The 22826-nt window shown below is 39.1% G+C and overlaps 9 protein-coding genes across 9 annotated transcripts; 2 read left to right on the top strand and 7 right to left on the bottom strand.

Annotated features, from left to right (window-relative positions):
- Window positions 1-8170: 8170 nt before the first annotated feature.
- On the top strand, window positions 8171-9224 carry B0P05DRAFT_588061 (uncharacterized protein; the record flags this gene model as incomplete). The annotated part of the gene is made up of 3 exons (XM_051582635.1): window positions 8171-8185; window positions 8211-8469; window positions 8656-9224. 3 exons carry the CDS (start codon window positions 8171-8173, stop codon window positions 9222-9224), a joined length of 843 nt encoding a protein of 280 aa, XP_051433798.1.
- A 572-nt stretch (window positions 9225-9796) lies between these two features.
- On the top strand, window positions 9797-9988 carry B0P05DRAFT_472183 (uncharacterized protein; the record flags this gene model as incomplete). Its single annotated transcript, XM_051574658.1, has 1 exon — window positions 9797-9988. A coding segment is annotated over one exon (192 nt), but the record flags the coding sequence as incomplete, so codon positions are not given.
- A 922-nt stretch (window positions 9989-10910) lies between these two features.
- B0P05DRAFT_472313 (uncharacterized protein) lies at window positions 10911-11102 on the bottom strand (the record flags this gene model as incomplete). The annotated part of the gene is made up of 1 exon (XM_051574669.1): window positions 10911-11102. A coding segment is annotated over one exon (192 nt), but the record flags the coding sequence as incomplete, so codon positions are not given.
- Window positions 11103-12011: 909 nt separating this feature from the next.
- Window positions 12012-12206, bottom strand: B0P05DRAFT_472249 (uncharacterized protein; the record flags this gene model as incomplete). Its single annotated transcript, XM_051574667.1, has 1 exon — window positions 12012-12206. A coding segment is annotated over one exon (195 nt), but the record flags the coding sequence as incomplete, so codon positions are not given.
- Window positions 12207-12500: 294 nt separating this feature from the next.
- On the bottom strand, window positions 12501-12749 carry B0P05DRAFT_545700 (uncharacterized protein). The gene has a single exon (XM_051578667.1). The coding sequence runs from the start codon at window positions 12734-12736 to the stop codon at window positions 12521-12523; it is 216 nt and encodes a 71-aa protein (XP_051433794.1). The 5' UTR covers window positions 12737-12749; the 3' UTR covers window positions 12501-12520.
- A 1786-nt stretch (window positions 12750-14535) lies between these two features.
- On the bottom strand, window positions 14536-15516 carry B0P05DRAFT_572391 (uncharacterized protein; the record flags this gene model as incomplete). The annotated part of the gene is made up of 1 exon (XM_051581435.1): window positions 14536-15516. One exon carries the CDS (start codon window positions 15514-15516, stop codon window positions 14536-14538), a length of 981 nt encoding a protein of 326 aa, XP_051433793.1.
- Window positions 15517-17639: 2123 nt separating this feature from the next.
- On the bottom strand, window positions 17640-19404 carry B0P05DRAFT_471993 (armadillo-type protein; the record flags this gene model as incomplete). The annotated part of the gene is made up of 4 exons (XM_051574652.1): window positions 17640-17816; window positions 17863-18249; window positions 18413-18523; window positions 18568-19404. 4 exons carry the CDS (start codon window positions 19402-19404, stop codon window positions 17640-17642), a joined length of 1512 nt encoding a protein of 503 aa, XP_051433792.1.
- Window positions 19405-19685: 281 nt separating this feature from the next.
- Window positions 19686-20680, bottom strand: B0P05DRAFT_579831 (armadillo-type protein; the record flags this gene model as incomplete). Its single annotated transcript, XM_051581967.1, has 5 exons — window positions 19686-19757; window positions 19803-20225; window positions 20277-20349; window positions 20396-20496; window positions 20549-20680. The coding sequence occupies 5 exons, from the start codon at window positions 20678-20680 to the stop codon at window positions 19686-19688; spliced, it is 801 nt and encodes a 266-aa protein (XP_051433791.1).
- Window positions 20681-20718: 38 nt separating this feature from the next.
- B0P05DRAFT_545689 (major facilitator superfamily domain-containing protein) lies at window positions 20719-22575 on the bottom strand. The gene is made up of 8 exons (XM_051578666.1): window positions 22360-22575; window positions 22058-22313; window positions 21918-22007; window positions 21835-21865; window positions 21601-21785; window positions 21261-21555; window positions 21061-21212; window positions 20719-21012 (listed from the first exon to the last, which is right to left on the bottom strand). The coding sequence occupies exons 1-8, from the start codon at window positions 22549-22551 to the stop codon at window positions 20738-20740; spliced, it is 1476 nt and encodes a 491-aa protein (XP_051433790.1). The 5' UTR covers window positions 22552-22575; the 3' UTR covers window positions 20719-20737.
- Between the last annotated feature and the right edge of the window lie 251 nt (window positions 22576-22826).

The following is a 22826-nucleotide window of genomic DNA, read 5'->3' as shown; positions in this document are numbered from 1 at the left end:
AACCGACATCGCCTTCAGTTTCACCACCACTCGTAGACGTAACATCTGACGCACCTGTAACTATTTCATTCAGTCCAACTCTACCTCCCCCAAGGAAACGACTTCGATCAAATTCATTAGACCACGAATATAACTTCGTTATGAATACTCCTACTATCAAGAAGACCACCCCACGTGCGAAGCGTGTTGAACCTTACAGCAAACTATCAACCACTGGTAGTCCTTCCAAGGCTACTAGACAACAAACCGCCGCCCTCATTGCGGAAGCAGCTGCTAAGGCTGCTATACCCACCAGCTTGCAAGACCAGATGCTCTCGTTCCAAGCTCAACTGGCGGCATTTAGCCAAGACAACGAAGGGCTTCGTCAAGAGCTCCAAGACACTCGCTCTGCTTTAGCGGAGACGCAAAAGGCTTTGGCAGAAGCTTATCAACAAATTGCCGCCTTACAGTCCGCCGCCAACAGTCAGTCAGACTTGCCTCTGACTCAACCAGAGGCAATTCAAAATACAGATCATGATATGGCAATTCCTACTGATTTCCCTCCCTTGGCTAAGGGAATTGAAGCATCTCAATATGCCCATGCTTACAAACCTTCTGGGGAGCATGTCACTTTTGCTACAATAGCAAGACGTGCGCCCACTCGTCCTTCAAAACGCCTCTCTCCTCGTCAAGTGGCTAGCGTGGCCAGACAATTCATACCTGTGTCTACTGATCAAGGGTTCCAATACCTTTATCTCCCATGCAGACGAAAGCTCCCTATCAGAGACATGCGTCAACAATTTGCTCGCCTCGGACTTGATCGTGGAAGAGTCTTGGATATTCACTATCCTGATCGAAATGTCGTCGCCATCCTCGTACACAACGAGTACGCCTCCGCTGCCTCTGCTGTCTTTGACAAGCATAATATTAAGCCTCTCCATGACTTTGATCCACTCGATCCAACAGTAGTCCGAAACCCAGCTTTTGCTGAGGCTTCTGAGGAAGAGCGCAGACAAGAAGCATGTCGTATCAACTCTACCAGAGCTCTATCCACGCTGCAGTACATCCGAACACCTGTCAATGTAGCGGTTGCTAGATCCTTTGCTAAAAAGAATTGGATTACCGAAGAACAACTCCGTGCCTTTCTCCCTCAGACCCAGCCAAAGTCTGCATTACATGAACAAGACCAAACAGACAATGATGCTCCAGCATTTATTTTCTCTCGCCCAACACCTGAGAAGATAACTGACGACTCAGAAATGCAAATTGATCAAACAAGTAGTTCTGAACCTCTCGCTGAAGGTGAAGCGAATTCACAACAATAAATATGTCGACTTCAAGCACAACCCAATCTCGTAAGTTCCCCTCACATTCATTTACTGACCTTTCTATATGTTCCCTTAATTGCCGAAGTTTAACAAAACCATCACAACCAGAAGTTAGCAGCAGCTTTATTCGATACTTGAAAACTAAACAACTAGACATCCTATGCTTCCAAGAAACACATGCCAGCAACATTACTATGCAACAACAACTCGACTTCCTTTTCAAACCGACTTTCTCAATATGGACTCAGCACTGTGGATAATTAGCAACAATCCTAATATACAAATCACACCATACTTGATTACCATAGACCAAAGGGTCATCATATGTAATATTACACACACTTCTAACCTTTTTCCTCCATTCCTTCTAGCCAACATTTATGCTCCAGCGACAAAACGCCTAAGACAGTTCTTTTACAACGATCTGATGACTATGCAACCATTTTCAGATTTCTTTGATCCCCTCTCCAGTCCTTTACCATCAGAGGATGACGATACATCCACACCTTCCCTCATCATTGTAGGCGACTTCAACTACGACTTTCACTCATATTCTACCGCAACCTTCCTGACAAAGAGTCTCCTATCAATTCATCCAGCATTCTTTCTCAATGGAAATGGCACTATTTGCTATCTACCTACTTTACAGAATGCACTCATGCGCTTCAACACGATCAACGAATTCCCACCTTTCGTCGTGGAGAGTCGGATACATCCACCATTGACTACATATTTGCTTCACCTTTCTTTGCTGACAACATTCTTTCTCATGACATTGAGTTTCTCTCTCCAAGATGGACCGATCATGCTCTTCTCTCAGCTACTTTCCGCTTTGCACAAAACAAACAAGGTCGAGGTCTGTGGCGTGCTCACCCTAGTCTGGCCAAGAACTCTTACTTCATCAAAGCCTTGAATTCTGCATTGGATGATTATCATTCACTGATAGAAACCTTTTCGAAGAGTCATGCCCCACAACACAACAACAATGGGATGTGATCAAACAGATCACAAAAACTATTGCAAAAAAGATTGGCAGACAACAAGCAGCATGGCGAGTTCGTCTGATGAAGCGTCTTCAACGCAAGCGCAACAAGTATTTCAAAGAATACGGTACAGCTCGCATTCCTCATCCACTCCTTTCAAACGTTGAAAAGAAAATCGCAATGGTACAAGAGGACTATGTCAACAATCTTGCTCTTCGTGCTGGTCGACACTGGAGAGAAAATGGTGAAACTTCAGCAGGTTACCTCAAGAGAACTATTGAATCCAAATCAGCTAAGAAATCCATGCCGCCACTCATTCATCCCATCATCGGCAACCTCTGTCAATCGACCGAAGAAATGGAAGATGCAGTCTCAACTTTTTACGGTCAGCTTTACTGCCCTGACCAGGTAAGTATGAAACATATTGCAGATCTCACTAGCACAATTCCTTCTAGTGACAGCATTCCAGATGTAATGCATAATCGATTATGTGCTCCCATCACCCTACAAGACCTTCAAGAAGGTGCGGCTAGAACCCCAAGTCAAAGCAGTCCTGGTATAGATGGGTTACCGTACGAACTACTTTCCATTTTATTGCAGCATCCACTTACTGGCGCTTTGGCCGTAAAGGTATACAATGATGCACTCACCTCCTCTAGATTTCCAAAGTCCTGGTTACAAACTTGTATGATTCTACTACCAAAAAAGGGCAATCTCTCTTCGCTAACAAACTGGCGACCCATTTCACTCATTAACGCAGATGCCAAAACTTTTACTCGATTAATCAATGCTCGACTTATGCCTTACCTCAACAAATATATTTCATCACACCAACTCGGATTTATGCCTGGTAGATTCATCGCAGAAAATGGTCAGATCCTACAATCGATACAAGCTATTGCACACCATGTTAATTCCAACTCTATTGCCCTTCTTCTCGACCAAGAGAAAGCTTATGATAGGGTCCATCCTACTTATCTGACTCAAGTTATGCATGCATTTAACATACCCCATACTTTCATTGAATCCATCACATCTCTTTTCTTCTCTACTGACATTAGTTTCAATATCAATGGTCATATCTCTTCCACAACAGTCCAACAACATAGAGGTCTCCGACAAGGAGATCCACTCAGTCCTTTATTATTCAACATTGCTTTCGACCCATTCCTTCGTTCTATTCAACAAAATCCTAATATTCAAGGTTTTGACTTTCAACTAGAAACCAAAAACCATCATCCGCCATCCTCCGTATCACCAAATGACCTCTCACTTTCCTTTCAACAACTACAACTAGACAATCCCTCATCTCCATCCTTCTCAGCACCACCTGTCAAAGTTCTCGCCTATGCCGATGATACACTCGTTTTACTTCATAATCGCCAAGACCTTCTATGCCTTCAGCAATTAATTCACAATTACATGCTAGCCTCCAATGCTAAACTCAACTTCAACAAGACTACAGCCATTTCGCTGTCAGGTAAACCTAATCCAAGATGGAAGTACTTTTTAGCTTCACAGAACATTACAACTTGGCATGACAACACCTCGCCTGAAGCAGTTATTTATCTTGGTTATCCAATTTACTCCAGTCCCCATCAACGAAACTCACATATCGATAAATTATTCCGAACCATCCAGCAAGCATGTCTCATACACAGCACCAGAAATTTATCTGTTAGAGGCAGAGCTACTGTCCTCAATTCACTCATTCTATCACGACTATGGCATGTACTTCGCCTGCTTCCTCTCAACAAAACACAACAAAACACATTGCAACGCCTCATCAGTTCCTTCATCAACAGTCGCCGCTTTGGTACCATTCCTTTCTCAACACTCATTTTACCTCGTTCTCAAGGTGGACTTAGCGTCATTGATCCTCATCTACAACAGAGAGCTCTTCAATGGCGATGGGTCTACCCTTTATTAGTTCCTCACTCTTTTGCTGTTTCTTTACCTTCACTTCCTTATCTCCAGTTTACCCTCTCTTTCTTCCTTTGTTCCCCACAATACCCTACTTACCACTGGCCTTTGTTATTCCCCTTTATACGGAAAAAACTTTCTATTGACATTCCTTACTTCAACCGTATTTTCTTAGCTATAGATTATCTACCCCACAACTTCTCCAATTGTCATGTTCCCCTTCACGTTTGCCTTCGCCTTCCACTTCCTGAACTTCTACATTCTATCTATCCTTCTCCACCTCCATCCAACCCTCCTATTTCTAAAAATGAATACTTCAAACACAATCCCAGTATGCTAGCCTTAACAGGTAATCACATTTTTGTTTTTGATTCTTCTAGTGAATGCCTTCGGTTTCGCTCTCGGCAAGAAGTTCCTCGTTTTGAATCGGCCACCTACCGCGCTTTACTACACTTTCGTCAAAAAAAGCTCTTCCTCAATCCCTTTGTCCTGTCACTCTTTTCTCCTGCTCCTCGTGTTTCTTCCTTTTCTATTCTTCCTTCAACCTCTCACATTAGTCCCACTGATTTACAGACATTCATTTCAACCCTTACATACTCTCAATTCCCCATTACATCTTCCACCCATTCTTATCGTAAATTATGCCATAGCTCCTCCCCTCCTATACCGCCTGATCCCCGCCTATCGCCTAACTGGAAACGCTTTTGGTCTCTCAAGATCCCTCTCCCTGCTCGCAATGTCCTCTACAGGATGCTTCACAACAAAGTCAACAACCGTTTTCACCTACATCGTCTTATGCCCCATACAGTTCCTAATAACTTTTGTATCCACTGTCCTTCAAATCTCATTACTTCCATTGATACCCTTGATCACTTTTATTTCCTCTGCCCTACCAAGTATGATGTTTGGTCTCATGTCTTCTCCAAGTACATCAATCCCAACATCCGTGCACCTTCGGTCAATCTCCTACGTCAAGTCCTCCTCCTTCGGGTTGTTATCCCTCGTGTTTCTCTCCTCCATTTTCCTTCCTTAAGTACCTTCCAAATCTTTGCATGCACTGCTCTAGCCCTCTGGCAAGCTCACTGGCAGTCTGTTTTTTCTGAAAACCCATTCCTCTCCAAAACTATAACCAAGACAGTTTTCCGCTTAGCAAATAAGCTGCATGATGAATCCCGCCTTGATTATGAACCGTAAATTCTCTCCTCCGCTTTCCTTTCTAGTTCCTCTCTCACTACTCATGATGTTCTCTCCATTTCAAGTATCTATCAAGCTCTCTTAAACTCTTATTCTTTTCTCAATTTCTTCTACCACAGGCTCATTTCCCATTCCTTAGTCTAGTTCTAATAATACCACAGTCTTTTCTTCCACTCTTTTGACGTCTAAAGGACTTAAAATAAAATTGGAGCAAGTCTCCCTTACAAAAAAAAAATTTTTTTGTGGATCCATACTATAATACTCCAATGTATCTAGGTATGACGACCCTAGAATCTCCAAATAGCAATCGGTATCCATTGTCTTTTGAAGCACTCGAGAGGCATATCCTACTCCGGAAGATGTCATGCACCCCCACATCATCAGAGAGCCACCTCCATGCTTGAGCAATAGCTTGTAGTTATGGGGCCTCGCTTTAAACCCTTGCTGTAACCAAGTGTATGTTGCACCATCTGATCCCCAAAGATTGATCTTCGTCTCGTCGGTAAAAACGACACTCTTCCACTCATTTGCGGACCAGTTACGATATGTTAAGGCCCATTTGTATCTCTTCGAAAGGTGAGAAACTCTCAAAAAAACTTTCTTCTGCTTAAGCTTTGAGTATAATCCTACCCTTTTCATCAGAGAGACTGTTCCACTATACGTCAAAGCAATACCCTGTCCAGACAATCAAGTTTGGACTTCTTTGACATTCTTCAATGCTCCAGTTCGGACTTTCATTCGTAGCAAACAAGCCGTAAGATGACCTACTCTTGATGGTCTACCGGTACCAGTGCAAGTTTTCATTTCTGGCAACTCCTTTCTAATACGAGAAACTGTTGATTTGGTAACACCTGTTAGTTTTGAGACCTGACGAATCGATTTGCCAGATAAAAGTGCAGATTTGACATTGTTTCGTTTATCGTATGGGAGGCTGTAAGGCATGATAATAAGGAGAAAAGGTATGTATATAGAATGAAGAAAAGAGAATTTTTTTCTGAAAAGCTTGCCGTATTTATATGTAGTCGGGTAGTTTGTGCTAGAATTTGCCGAAGAATGTGGAAAACGCACGATTGAGAATGCTTATTCGCCAAAGAAAATAAGGTATTCAAGTTTTGCAGGAAATTTTTTTGAAAACGCTACGTCATTTTTTATCTAAGTTGTCCAAAAATGGTATTTCTTACTAAATAGAGAAATTGAAGTAGCCAGCAGAAAAATGCGCTTTTTCTGATGCTAATACAAGGTCAATACGACGAAAATATATTAATTTATGCTTATAAATGAGTTTTATGGGACACTTAATGTAACCACTGTAACAGGTGACTCGAATGATCTAGAAATCCAACTGGCTAACATCTATGATCTTTCTGATGCCTTCCTGCACATTCCAGTTCATCACTCTTCTCGCAAGCATCTGCGCTTCCTCTGGGAGGGCGAGTCATACCAGTTTTGTACAACATCTTTTGGCCTATCCTTGGTGTCATGGCTTTTCACCAAAATCACTCGCCCGATACTGGAGTGGGCTCGATCACAGGGTATACGGCTCAGTACTTACCTAGACGACTGGATAGTGATTGCAGACAGCCATCAAGGGTCAGCACAACATACGAGACAAGTTCTTCAGAAATTGATCTCCCTCGGTTGGTTAGTCAACTACAAGAAGTCATCTCTTCGCCCCAAACAGGTTCTAGAACATCTAGGCTTCTTATTGGATACCAGATCAATGACGGCTCAACTTCCAGAGAAAAAGATTCGAGATCTCAGGAAGAGTATTCGTCAGGTAATAAAAAATCCAGTACAATCACCTCGAGTGATACACAACCTAACTATGCGGATACAGGCAGCTACTTTTGAACTAGTTCCGGCAAGACTGTATACACAACATCTGTTACGAATGAAGAATCAAGCAGTCCGCTCATCGTCAGACTGGGACACACCACGACAATTAAACATTCATTGCCTCCAGGAGCTACAATGGTGGATGAACAACCTCCATCAATGGAACGGCAAGAGCTTTTTTCCACAGACACCACAACAAGTAATTCATATCGACGCAAGCAATACGGGTTGGGTTTGGAGCCTGCAGCTGCCGAACGGCCAGGCAAAGGCAGTATTTGGACACTGGAACCATCAAGAAGCCGCCATGAGCATTAAACGGAGGGAACTCTATGCTGTGTGATAGAATCACTAATAAAATGGTCAAATCAATAAGTTGATTAGAACCAAAACGGCCAAAAGAAATCTTCTTTATTAAAGGTTATATTTTGTATTGTATTTATACTGTTTGTATGATAATTGATTATCCTTGATTTGGGACTGAGTGTGTATACACTAGCTAATCGGTTGAGTGGATTAAGGTACACAAGAACTGGGTACATGATCAGGGCACAGACCTCGTCTACCATTGGTATTGATGCAGATGTCAATTTGTGATTATGTGATGGTCTGATCTTTAACATGTTTAAACTAAGATAGAAGACATCCATCGAAGCTGCGGATAAAACTGTGATTGAAAGATATATTTATACATGGCATTAGTACTTGGCCTTTTAAGACATAACTAGTGTAAGAAGGGATGAATAATGCTGTGTATACAACAACATGAAGAGATGTCGGAGTAAGTAGTAGTAGAGTTCATGCAAATGACTGAGTCTCTATTATCATAGACTACTTTAAATTAATTAAATAATATAAATTATGGATTTCGGTTATAAGTCTTGATCTATTAAAAGATCCATTGTCTTATTTAGTACAAGAGGTTCTTTTATGTCTATTTCTGATGTAAATTGATTATGATATATTTTAGTATGTAAATGAAGACTTATTTAATGTCAGATCATCACAAGTCCCTCTTCAAGTCTGTCTCAGTCTTCCTGTCTCTGAACTTTTCATTCATCACCCACAACCCTCTGGTCCATCTTCTCTCCTTTCCTTTATATTGCCTGATTCTCTTTTCCGCAAACCCTCTGATTTCTGCCGCCTCATTGGTCACGATCTATTCATTCACGATACTCAATCTCTATCCATAAAATACCGCGCACGCAATACATTGACTCAACACCGTCGTATTTCCCTTCAAATTTTGAAACATGTTCACAAGCAAAAACTATTTCTCAAACCATTTGTCCTCGCTCATCTTGAATCTACTATGATCACACCTCCCTTTAACACCTGAAATATCCTACATCCTTCTTGCCTGCAGTCCTTTGTCACCACACTTACATACTTTCAATCTGTCTCCTCGCCATTAGTTTTCAAACCTGCACCTCCCACTATTTCTGGTTATAAAGCCTTACTTCCCCAACACATTCCTACACCCTCCTCACCTTTTGACATTGTCCCTAATTGGAAAGCCTTTTGGTCACTTCAAATCACACATCGCTCCCACAACATCTGGTTCCGCTTCCTACACAAAGCCATCAACACTCGCTTCTACCTACACCAAAAATTACCGAAGCTCATCACTAGCCCTCAATGCATTTACTGTCTTTACTTCCGTCGCAACACCATTGACATACTTGACCATTCCAACTTTCTTTGTCCAGTCAAATACAGAATTTGGTGTCACATCCTCTCCACATATATCGATCCTTCTCTTACCGCTCCTTCAATTCACCTCTTACGACAACTCCTCAATCTTCGTACCGTCATCAGTCGCTCCAGTCATTCTGCATTCCCAACCCTATCCACACAACAAATCTGCGATAGCGCATTGGAGGGTCTATGGTCCAGCCATTGGCGTTCGGTTTTTGATTCTACACCCTTCACCTTTCCTGCTGTATTCTCCATAATCAAACGCTTGCTGACTGTGATGATCTGACATTAAATAAGTCTTCATTTACATACTAAAATACATCATAATCAATTTACATCAGAAATAGACATAAAAGAACCTCTTGTACTGAATAAGACAATGGATCTTTTAATAGATCAAGACTTATAACCGAAATCCATAATTTATATTATTTAATTAATTTAAAGTAGTCTATGATAATAGAGACTCAGTCATTTGCATGAACTCTACTACTACTTACTCCGACATCTCTTCATGTATAAATATGCTAGAATAATTTATAATCAAAAAGAATAACAAATAAAATTGTATAGAACAGTCTCAAAGTATCTACCTTTGTCTCTATATCATCTTATTATATAACTCTATTATCAAAACATCACACTGACTAATCAATCCGATGAACAAGAACCAATACTTTTTGACTGAAATCATTTTCCTTACTAGTTAAACTTGTGCATATTTCCTCTCTCTTTCTTATTGCACATCATACCCCTCCAGTGTTAATTATCACTCATTATGACATCTTTAGGACTTTGAATAAAACAGAAACATAGTTTCCCTACAGAAAAAAAAAGTACCTTCCACCCTACTCGCCGGAATTAAATCCAATCGAACAATTCTGGTCCATCATAAAAGCTAAAGTAAGACGAGCCAAGCTTAGTGATATAGAAACCCTTACTATTAGAATAATCGAGGCTAGTGAAGCTGTACCAATTGTTCATCTTGAAAACATTATTCAGCATTCAGTAAATCAGTTTGAAAAGTGTCAAAATAAAATACCCTTATAAACTTCTAAAAAATGACCAAATAAAAGTTTACAAAAATGACCAAATGATTCTAAAAAAATGATCAAAAAAATGACCAATTGGTTTTTAACTTCCGATCAATGATTCTATTGTGACTTCTATTAAAAATAGAATTTCATGAAACTCCGATTTATCTGCCTTGTTGTGAAATAAAGAGAGAATACAGCGACTCCACCCCCAAAGTTCGTTTTCCTATTTTATAAATTCGCTTTTGTCGCCGACTGAAATTCGCTTTTTGATTGGTCAAAGTTCGTTTTTGTAAATCATCCAAGTTCGCTTTGGCATCACCCAAAGTGTTACGTCATAAATTTGAAAAGTCACAGGTTTCGCTCAGGTTTCGTTCAAATTTGCTGGACTTTTTTTTTTTTGCTTCGTTGATTTTGTAAATCATGAATTACAGAGGTAATCATTTTGTGTTTTTGACAGAGTAGTTGTAATAATGTTGGTGGTTTTAGGATCGTGAATGATGGCTTTTGACATTAAATCTGTTCCAGGACGCAACAACTTGGGAAGAGCGAATAAACTCATTTTAAATTGAAACTTGAACGAAACCTGAGCGAAACCTGTGACTTTTCAAATTTATGACGTAACACTTTGGGTGATGCCAAAGCGAACTTGGATGATTTACAAAAACGAACTTTGACCAATCAAAAAGCGAATTTCAGTCGGCGACAAAAGCGAATTTATAAAATAGGAAAACGAACTTTGGGGGTGGAGTCGCTGTATTCTCTCTTTATTTCACAACAAGGCAGATAAATCGGAGTTTCATGAAATTCTATTTTTAATAGAAGTCACAATAGAATCATTGATCGGAAGTTAAAAACCAATTGGTCATTTTTTTGATCATTTTTTTAGAATCATTTGGTCATTTTTGTAAACTTTTATTTGGTCATTTTTTAGAAGTTTATAAGGGTATTTTATTTTGACACTTTTCAAACTGATTTACTGAATGCTGAATAATGTTTTCAAGATGAACAATTGGTACAGCTTCACTAGCCTCGATTATTCTAATAGTAAGGGTTTCTATATCACTAAGCTTGGCTCGTCTTACTTTAGCTTTTATGATGGACCAGAATTGTTCGATTGGATTTAATTCCGGCGAGTAGGGTGGAAGGTACTTTTTTTTTCTGTAGGGAAACTATGTTTCTGTTTTATTCAAAGTCCTAAAGATGTCATAATGAGTGATAATTAACACTGGAGGGGTATGATGTGCAATAAGAAAGAGAGAGGAAATATGCACAAGTTTAACTAGTAAGGAAAATGATTTCAGTCAAAAAGTATTGGTTCTTGTTCATCGGATTGATTAGTCAGCAAGCGTTTGATTATGGAGAATACAGCAGGAAAGGTGAAGGGTGTAGAATCAAAAACCGAACGCCAATGGCTGGACCATAGACCCTCCAATGCGCTATCGCAGATTTGTTGTGTGGATAGGGTTGGGAATGCAGAATGACTGGAGCGACTGATGACGGTACGAAGATTGAGGAGTTGTCGTAAGAGGTGAATTGAAGGAGCGGTAAGAGAAGGATCGATATATGTGGAGAGGATGTGACACCAAATTCTGTATTTGACTGGACAAAGAAAGTTGGAATGGTCAAGTATGTCAATGGTGTTGCGACGGAAGTAAAGACAGTGTGATATAATCACTAATAAAATGGTCAAATCAATAAGTCGATTAGAACCAAAACGGCCAAAAGAAGTCTGCTTTATTAAAGGTTATATTTTGTATTGTATTTATACTGTTTGTATGATAATTGATTATCCTTAATTTGGGACTGAGTGTGTATACACTAGCTAATCGGTTGAATGGATTAAGGTACACAAGAACTGGGAACATGATCAGGGCACAGACCTCGTCTACCATTGGTATTGATGCAGATGTCAATTTGTGATTATGTGATGGTCTGATCTTTAACATGTTTAAACTAAGATAGAAGACATCCATCGAAGCTGCGGATAAAACTGTGATTGAAAGATATATTTATACATGATATTAATACTTGCTCTTTTAAGGCATAACTAGTGTAAGAAGGGATGAATAATGCTGTGTATACAACAGACAGTAAATGCATTGAGGGCTAGTGATGAGCTTCGGTAATTTTTGGTGTAGGTAGAAGCGAGTGTTGATGGCTTTGTGTAGGAAGCGGAACCAGATGTTGTGGGAGCGATGTGTGATTTGAAGTGACCAAAAGGCTTTCCAATTAGGGACAATGTCAAAAGGTGAGGAGGGTGTAGGAATGTGTTGGGGAAGTAAGGCTTTATAACCAGAAATAGTGGGAGGTGCAGGTTTGAAAACTAATGGCGAGGAGACAGATTGAAAGTATGTAAGTGTGGTGACAAAGGACTGCAGGCAAGAAGGATGTAGGATATTTCAGGTGTTAAAGGGAGGTGTGATCATAGTAGATTCAAGATGAGCGAGGACAAATGGTTTGAGAAATAGTTTTTGCTTGTGAACATGTTTCAAAATTTGAAGGGAAATACGACGGTGTTGAGTCAATGTATTGCGTGCGCGGTATTTTATGGATAGAGATTGAGTATCGTGAATGAATAGATCGTGACCAATGAGGCGGCAGAAATCAGAGGGTTTGCGGAAAAGAGAATCAGGCAATATAAAGGAAAGGAGAGAAGATGGACCAGAGGGTTGTGGGTGATGAATGAAAAGTTCAGAGACAGGAAGACTGAGACAGACTTGAAGAGGGACTTGACAGGAATCGAAATTGTGTGGTAATGCATCGACGGCTTGAAATATGTTAGCAAAGTAATTGTGAATTAGGGTATGAAGGTATAAACGACAAGAAGGGAAAAGGAGAGACCAATGGTATGTGGGGTGAGTGATAGATGTGAAAAAATAATGTAAACTGAAATGAAGGAATGAAAGAGAAGGTTGGGTTAAGGAATGGAATGTATTGGAGTGTAGGAGAGGGTGAAGCCAACGCCATTGAAAGGCGTTCTGTTGAACAAAGGCATCTAAAACGGCAAGGCCACCTTTCTCTCTGGGGAGAGTCAGAGTGGAGAAAGGAAGTTTGTTGTAACGGCGATTATTGAGGAAGGATAATCCAATTTGCTGATGTCTGGCGAATTGTTCTTTCATGAAGTGGAAAAGGCGCATAACGTGCCAAAGGGTTGAAAAAACAAGAGTATTAAGGACGATGGCACGTCCACAAACAGATAAGTTACGTTGAAGGTGAATGTTGCATAAGAGTTGAACTTTGTTGATAAGAGTGTTGGCAGATTGATTACGTTGTTGAGTACTAGAGCAGATAGGGTATCCTAGATAAATTAAAGGAGAGGAGGAATTAGAGTCATGTCAGGTAGTAATGTTGTGTTTGTGAAGAAAGAGTGGCCAATGTGGAAGAGGTGTGCCGGATAAGGAGAAAGCTTGAGTTTTGTTGTAGTTGAGCAGTGCGTTAGAAGCTGACATATAATGATCGATTAATGTTTGTAGTCGTACAAAATCAAAATGGTTACAAAGGAAAATCAGTACATCATCTGCATAAGCTAAAATTTTGACAGGTTTGATTGGTGGTGGTAGGATAGGAGAAAGTGGAGGAGAGCGAGTTGAAGAGTGTTTAACGTTGAGCGATCGTAGCTGAGAGGTGAGAAGATCTATTGGCTCTGGTGAGGTGGGTGTGTTGGTTTCATCTAAGAAATCAAAACCAACCAATTGCTTGTCTCGTTGAATAGACCGAAGAAGGGGATCGAATGCAATGTTGAACAATAGAGGACTCAAAGAATCCTCTTGTCGAAGTCCCCGTCGTTGTTGTACTGTGTTTGTTGTAATATGACCATTCACATTGAAGTGAATATGTGTGTTGAAAAGGCGGGTAGTAAGGCTATTAATTAGCGCAGAAGGAATGTTAAAAGCATGCATGCTTTGTATAAAATATTTGGTGTTGTGAGATGAAGAGGGAATAGATGTAAAGTAAGAGAAAAGGTAAGAACACAGAGAAAGTCCGTTAGAACTTGTATAGGTTTTTATTTCTCCAAGAAATGTTATCTTTCAATTGCTATAAAATGTCGAGGTATTTATATTTTTTCTTCTCGGTCAAAATATTGTTTTGGGGTTAGCTTCTTGACTACGGATTGATTTGTTAGATCAGGAGTAATAAAGAGAAATGCCTTTAGAGGAAGTTGTCAGCTCAGCCAATAGTATATGATCTGACCTGAACTTGAATAAACTATTACATATTTGTCAAATGCCAATGCTAATGTATTTGTCAGCTCTAACTGTCACTTTATGAGTATCATTGATAATAACAGAGTCACTAGGTTCATAATCTCTGACTATGAGGATGATGTAGTACTTCTAGTAGAATGAGTGAATGTCAGTGACTATAGATTCATTGCAATTGCCATAGATGTGATCTGGTCTTTTGCCATGAGCATCATTTATTGATCTATGCATATGAATTCATATATGTTCACAACACTCTCAAATAAAATCATTACCCATAGATTGATCTTAGAAGATTTCTTTAAAAGATAAATAGGGGACTCAAACTGAGCACAAAAGAGACAAACAGCAAGTGCTTTTATTCATTGAGCTTTCTTTTCTTATTGCTGGCTTCAGAAGAGATAATATCAAACAACGTTGCTAATGGGAGTGAGAGGGAAGGTAGCATCAAGAATTTTTCTGTTGAACTTTGCTTTTCAAAGCAATACTTTTTGTACACATAGACAAATCTCATGAGGTTGTTCATATCATTTAATGACATGTCCATGTCCTTGAGTTTTACTGGAATTCGGAAGTCGCAAAAGTGAGTGATTGTACATACATTGTTGCATGCTAACTTCATTATGTAGGCTTTTCCAGCACCACCCCAGATCTGGAAGCAAAGGATGTTCTTGGCATTGCTCTTCTGTAACATCTCTTTTCCATATAGTGCAAGCTTGTAGAGATCAAAGTTCAAGAGGTGCTTATCATATATATTTGATGGCTTCACCTCACCATAAGCATTGGTGAAGATGTAGTTTTCACCTTCATAGACTAAGCATTTGATATCTGGACGGCACTTTTCATCTATCTCTTCCAGCTCATCAACAACACGATCAGACTGATGAGGATCGTTGTTCTTTTCTTGTAACAGGCGGCCGACAAAGGGTTGCACGAAGGATGCACACAGATCTAGCTCACTAACTTTCTTCTTCAAGGGCTTCACTACCTCAGGAGCAATATGAATGAGAGCATCAAGGATTTTTTTTTGAGGTCCACCCTCCTTCTTCTTCATCATCATCATTTCTTCTTGAAATTCTTCGCGGTAGTCATAGCCATCGTTTAGTAACTTTTGCACAACAGCTGAATATGCGACATAAGACTGCAAAGGGAAGAGAGGCAAGTGATACAAGAACTCTTGGCAGCACAAATCTACAAGAGTAGAATATTTGATTGTGTTGAAGCAGTTATTAAGCACAGGATGCTGAATATCTTTGCTAAGAATCAAGATTCCAGAAAGCGACAACAACACGGCAATATCGTTCTTGAGTAGCATAGTACCCTTGCATCTTTTGGTCATTTCTAAAGACTCATCCTGGAATTTCTTGAAATCACCAAGGATGTTCTTATCTCCCACGAGCCATTGGTCAGAAGAACGATAGAAGTCAGTTTGGAAGTCTTCGATCTTGATATGGCTGAAGTCTCTTTTTACTATTGGAAGTTGTTGATGACATTTCGGGTTCAGTTTCAGACTTAGTGTCTTCTGTTTTCTTGCTCTTTTTAGTCTTGATTAACACTATGGCGGATTAGTCGTTTGACTTTACTAATATTGTTCGCAAAACAAACAAGAAAAAGTAAAAGCAAGTCATATCATTCAAAATCATTGATTTTCTTGTTTGTGGGGAACAAAGTTGTTCGTTTTATCAACAATAAAAGTTATGAAGCGACAAGTATTGCGACAATAATAGTAGCTTTATGAGCAAGAAGAATCCTTTTATTTTTTACAAGTACAATAATACTAATAATGTTTCTTATTAGCAGCTGTGTTATTTAAATAGAGATCTAATAGAAAATTCCAACTACACTGTGGGCGGTCGTCTCATAAAGTTTTGTTCAGAGTGGACCCAACTTATCGTCAGCGGTCGGCTACTCCGAGTAATCCAACAAGGCCTTCGCATCCACTTTCTCCAACCTCCTCCTCTCACCTTACACCCAAAATCAATCCAACAACGAATGCTTCTTCAACAAAAAATCTCGGCTCTACTTTACAAGGGGGCTATCGAAATTGCTCCCCAAACACCAGGTTACTACAGTAACATGTTCGTCATTCCCAAGCGGAACGGCGGGCATCGACCTGTTTTCACCCTCAAGCAACTGAATTAATATCTTCATGCACCCCATTTCAAAATGGAAACGATATAACAGGTGACTCGAATGATCCAGAAATCCAACTGGCTAACATCTATGATCTTTCTGATGCTTTCCTGCACATTCCAGTTCATCACTCTTCTCGCAAGCATCTGCGCTTCCTCTGGGAGGGCGAGTCATACCAGTTTTGTACAACATCTTTTGGCCTATCCTTGGTGCCATGGCTTTTCACCAAAATCACTCGCCCGATACTGGAGTGGGCTCGATCACAGGGTATACGGCTCAGTACTTACCTAGACGACTGGTTAGTGATTGCAGACAGCCATCAAGAATCAGCACAACATACGAGGCAAGTTCTTCAGAAATTGATCTCCCTCGGTTGGTTAGTCAACTACAAGAAGTCATCTCTTCGCCCCAAACAGGTTCTAGAACACCTAGGCTTCTTATTGGATACCAGATAAATGACTGCTCAACTTCCAGGGAAAAAGATTCGAGATCTCAGGAAGAGTATTCGTCAGGTAATAAAGAATCCAGTATTGATGATGTTACTGATATCTTCTTTTATGATCTGGATTAAGCCAATGATATGTCTTATATGAGTGTTCTAATATTTAAATACACAATAAAGAACTTCTTTAAGATTGCGCAATTGTGCAAATGATTTTCAAATGATGTGCAGTCTTTATTTTTTGTTGGTGCAATTTGAAAATTTTTTATATATGCAATCTTTTTCTCTCAGTGTGCAATCTGTTTCCGGAAATGGTGTAAACATGGCAAATCAAGTAACAAAACGTTTCTATTTTATTTTGGTCACGTTATTTGTTCTTTGTTTAGCAATCACTGTAGGAGCTGCTTAACTTGTTCTAAAAGAGTATTGTCTACTTGGCTTAAAAGAGGTGCAATAAAGGGTTCATGGACAGTTTGACGAATAAGGCTGACTAAATCAATGGTATATATTGGATCACGGTATGAAATCTAACCACAACTATGTGAATACAGATATAACAAATACATGGTTGCATACCTCATTCTTTCTGGTGCTTTCTGCACTACCATCAATTTCATAGATATCGCCTTCCATATCTACTTCACTGTAAAGTACACTATATGTGGCATTAGACTATATGATTCAGTTATCTCTACTTACTCTGATCCATCACTCTCTTTTACTTCTGGTCCCACGTCGCTCCAAATAGCCATCAGATTGGGTAGTTTATTTACCACCGATGCATTACCGGTCAACATCAGATTTGTATAACCCAAGCATGCTAATTTTCTGGCTCTTGCTTGGCTGACATTATCAAACTATACATACGCATGAATCATCAGTTTTTCTCATCTCTTGATATAACTGACCTTATCAAACCATTTCTCAAGAATATCACTAAAAAAGTCGCCTGGTAATTGCTGCTCCTGACCTGTCAGCTGAATGACATTGATCACAAAATTTGCATCATAGATAGAAAGACGAGCAAATAGGTTCATGTAGTTCATGAGAGCATAACCATACATCTATTGCATTGTGTGTCAGAACAGACATAACCACCATGTTACTTACTTTGTCTTGAATTAATACACCCAACACATTAGGCATCAGTCGAGACTGAACAAGGGATTCACCATACACTTGCAAAGGAACACTTGAAAAGGCCAAATCAAGTGTATGAGCAATATAAGAAGCAGCCTGTTCTCTTGAATAAGTCACTTTAGAGGCCAACTTGGTAAATAAAACAAGTGCATATTGAGGTTGTAAAGTGGATTGAGGATCGAGCAAAATGTAACTGTCAATGATCTTGAGCACTTTTCTCAAGTTCTCTGTATCATGGTCTAATAATTCAAGTGCTGTTGGGAACAAGGACATTAAATGAGGTGTACTTGAGGGTGCTGTTTGTACGATAGTCCACCAAAGATCCAAAGAGTCTTCTAGCAAATAAATATGTGCTTCCTGTTTCTTTTGTGAGTCATATCACTAGTATTCATACGCTTACATTGTTGTGGTCAGTACAGTATCTTACAATAGACACAATCAAATCTTGTAATTGAACAGCTTGATCATTTAAAATCTAAATAAATGGTTACTTGATAGTATAAAAAGCATGTATACTTACACTGGTAATCTTGGTAAATGTCACCACAAGGGATGATTGAAGCAATGGCTCTGTGGTTGGGCTCCATAGAGGAGTGAGTAATTGAATGATCTGTCCTGCAAAAGGTATCATCTATATCCAATTAAACACTGATTTGTCTTTGTGCATCTACTTACATGTGAACTCGTTCTATCCATAATAGCATTCAGGTATGATATCAATTTCATGATAGTATCTGATTCTTCAACTTGGTTTAACAGGTTAAGTAGTAATGTCATGGCAGAACCTAAATAAGGCAGCACAATACTGATATCAAAATCCCAATCATCAATGGCCTGCTTTAATGCACTAGCAGCTGTCAATCGAACCACCAAGTCTTCCTCTTTATCCATCAACTGCAACAAGATTTCATAAATTACCTTTCTGCAGTCTGAACTAATGCCTTCCGTCACCCATTTGCCCAACAAGACACCAATACGACGTCTCAGGACTTTGAAATGAGAGTCTTTGTTACCGAGTTCCAATACCAATCGATTCATCACAAAGGGCTCAAAATCCAATTTACCATACAATGAATTTACGCCTAATCCAACAGCTCCATAAACAGCGTCTTTAAACAATAAACCTTGTTGATCTGTCACTGTAGCCACACGTTCTACCAAGTCAAGAAGAATAGGAACCAATTGATCTCGATAATGACTTAACAAGTTCATAAAAGTCATTTCAGCACAAGGACGCAATTCAAATTCCCAATTTTCAGAACCGAGAGCAATTGCCCAACCCTCGGGATCTTCTTCCCATTTACGAAAATCACTGGGTGTCAATAACATGTACTGGCTCACCAACGTCTCTGCACACACATTCACAAATTGAAGTGTCAAGAACTGTTCATGAACAAGACGGCTTGCTTCTACAGCCAATTGCTTTTCCTCCTCTGTCACGGACAGTAAATCGTTGTCTAATTGGCTTGCATTGTAAGATGCATTCTTGACTGTGTCTTTGACGAGTAACATGCCCTGTAGCAAAAATGGTTCAAAGACTATATTGGTTGTGTCTTCTTGGCCTGATTTACATTGTTCAACAATACGAGATCCTGCCAGCATGATGTTTTGCCAATAGTATCGAATAATATCAAGCCATGCTGGACAAAGTGTGGATGAAACTGGATGTGCTTTTTGTAATCCAATATAAAGTGCGCCATATTCTTCAATTGTTGCCTCTAAATCACATTTGATCTTGCCATTGTAATTGACTTGAATCAAGCCGAATCCTAAAAAAACAAATGAGTGATATATCAAACAAATAACAAAGGCATACGGCATTGCATGTATTGCTCAAGGTGTTTGCGACTCAATTCAATAAAAGTCTAAAGATGTAAGTCAATAATGTTTTGTAACCTATACATGCTTACTTTTGTTTCATTGTATTTATGAACATCCTTGATACCATGGACCATCAAAAGACGCAAACATTTTACACAAGTGGCTACAATGTCTAACTCGAGTAACAAGGCTTCACCATCTACACCGCTTGATTGACCAAGACTGATGATGGTTCGATCAACATAGGTCATATAGACTTGAGCTACTGCTTGGAAAATCTCGGGCGCAATTTCTGCAAACTGTTTACGTCCTGCAGACAACAAACGTGTACTCAATTCAGACAAGACTTCTCCAAGTGTTTGAAGTGCTCTGTGATGAACAAGTCGTGCATGATCTTGGTTTGTTGGTGTTGTTTGCATGGATTGGACAAGTGTTGAAAGTAAGTCGGGCCAATCTCGAGGATAATCAAGACGAGCAATGCGAGCTACAATGACAGCATTTTGGGCTGTGAGCTAATAAAAGTTCAATGCGTTGAATGATGAGTTCATGGATTTGGAATTTACCTTTTTACTAGGTTCGTTTAAAAACTGAAGCAATCGTTGACGAATAGTGATTTTCTCTTCTTGACTGATAGGACTAAAGAAAAGGATGTCAACAATGAGTTTGACAAGTCATGTTTTACTTTTTAGCTGTTCGTCTCCAGAATCGATCAATACCATTTTTGAGGTAAATACCACTCAAGAAACGAATATCATGTTCTATTGTGCGATCGTAGAAAATATCCTGTAAGAGAAACTCTATTTAGTGTTTGTACAAACGCGTTTAGTTGTATTACTTGTAAAGTAGCAAAAAAACTAGGCTCATTTTCCCATTGTTTAAGCATTTCTTCTGCTTGTCTCATACGTTGATAGTCTTGAGAAGTAGCTTCTCGAAGCACAACAAGTAACTGCGATTTAGCTTCACTCATTGTGTTAGAACAGAAAAAAAAATACGAGAGAGAGAAAAAAGAGCTTCAAATTTTTTTTTATTGTACCCCATTTCTTTTGTGTCGCCATCTCGGACCATACGCTAATTCAACAAATAAGAATGCTCGAGAGGCAAGTAATGCTAAAGAGATTGCCGTAAATGTCCATCCAGTACCAATCTTGCCTACGCCTGGTTGCACAACTAAAATAGCAACTGCAGAAATAAGGCATCTTGCTAAGTTATTCGTAGCAACAATGGTTGAAGAATTCTTGGGAAATAAGTCTACTAATAATGTGTTTGTCACATTAAATGTTGCTGCTGAAGTACAAGAGGCTATAAATGATTTTATAAACACGAATCGATAGAAACATGATCACTTACTGACAAAATTAAGAATGATAGGAACGGCAAGATTGACTCTGTAATGTAGAGTCCAACCATAAGCAATCATGCCTATATTGAACAAGATGCCATAGATCCAAACATTGCCCATTCTAGCCTTTTCAATGGGAAACTCGGGGTCTAGATTATGTCTGTTGGATATTACCATCTGTGCTTTTACTGCCTTTTTTTTTTCTTACCTTTCTCTTTTATTCTTGTCCATATGAAGAGAATCAGCTATTTTCTTGAACCGCCAATTCATGAGTTTGCCTGATCCATAAGAACCTAAAAGTGAGCCAAATCCAGGTGCCAAAAAAGTCAATCCCACTTTAAATTCATCAATCTGGTAAGCATCCACAAACAAGGGTGTAAGACTTGACAAAATACATTGTAAGCATGCAAATTCTAATGAGCTATAGAGAAGAACCACCAAAACATCTTTTTCCTTGAAATAAATAAACGATTGAAACATTCTATAGATCAGTTTGGGTTCATCTAATGCATCATGAATAACAACAGCAAGTAGAATTGGCACATTACTTGGATCTTTTTCTATCACAGGCTCAAGTTGTTTGTCTAGTTTCTTGTTTTTCCAGTATTGATAAGGTGTTGGATTAGCACAAACAGAACCATTGCCCACCAGTTTTCGTAGTGTTTCTGGAAGAAAAAAGAGTTGTAAAAGCCATACTGTTGATGCCATAATCACCAATAACCAAAAGATCCATCTGTAAAAAAAAGTTAATTTTCGTAAAAGAAAAATGTATCTCTATTTACCTCCATCCTAATTCATAGGTTACTATACCACCTATTATCAGAGCGTTATTTATCATTTGTGCGTATATATATAGTCTACTTAACTAAAAAAGGTCCAATCAGTGGTCCAAGCATGATACCCATGGACAATATACCCATATTGCCCCCTCTTTCAGAGGGTGTAGAAATATCCCCTAACATGACGTTGAATATACATGATACATAAAAACGAGGCTACACAAACCAATGGTGCCTGCACCTACAGCAATCGCTGAACTTGAGCCAAATGACTGTAACATACGCAATGTAACTAAAGTAGCAAAATTATTGGCGCTCGCAAGTCCCACACAAGCTGCTATATAGATCAAAAATGTCGCGAGAAAAACAGGCCTTCTTCCCACGCTATCTGCCACAGTTCCCCAAAAGGAAGGTGAAATTCCTTGGAATACCATGTAGAGAGTGATTGTCAAGTTAATCATGCTGCTTGATACTTGCATTTCCTATAACTCAATGAGGCATAGAAAAAAAAAAAGACAAAAAACGTACTTGTTGAAGAATCTTTATAGAGGGGTAATAGATATTAGATGAGAATGGACTAAAAAATGCAGACATGGAAGCAATAGCAACAATCGTTATTTTCTGTCTCTTAGAGAAGACAGAATACGGTATTGGATCTAATGTCTCTTTAATGGACTCTGTTAATGAATCACTGCTGATGTCTTCTTTTGTGTTTGTCATTTTTTCAGAGTTAGAAAACAGAAGAAAAGAAAAGAAGAAAAATAATAATAATAATAATAGAATCGTAATTTATAGTTATTCACTTTACAACGTAGATCATTTGACCTGTAGGGTTGTAGTCAAATATGCAACACAATAAAAATGCAAGACATTGCTTGTGACAGTACAAACATGTATTCAATCGTTTTACAGAAACTGGGATATTTCGTACAGAATTCGTATTGAAATTATCACATGAAGTTGTTGTCATTTATGCCATCATTTCGGTCTTTTTC

This window comes from Gilbertella persicaria (assembly GCF_025201335.1).
Source record: "Gilbertella persicaria strain CBS 190.32 chromosome Unknown B0P05scaffold_25, whole genome shotgun sequence".
Classification (NCBI taxonomy): Eukaryota; Fungi; Mucoromycota; class Mucoromycetes; order Mucorales; family Choanephoraceae; genus Gilbertella; species Gilbertella persicaria.
Note: the sequence above shows the minus strand (reverse complement) of the source record. Positions and strands in the feature narration are given on the sequence as shown.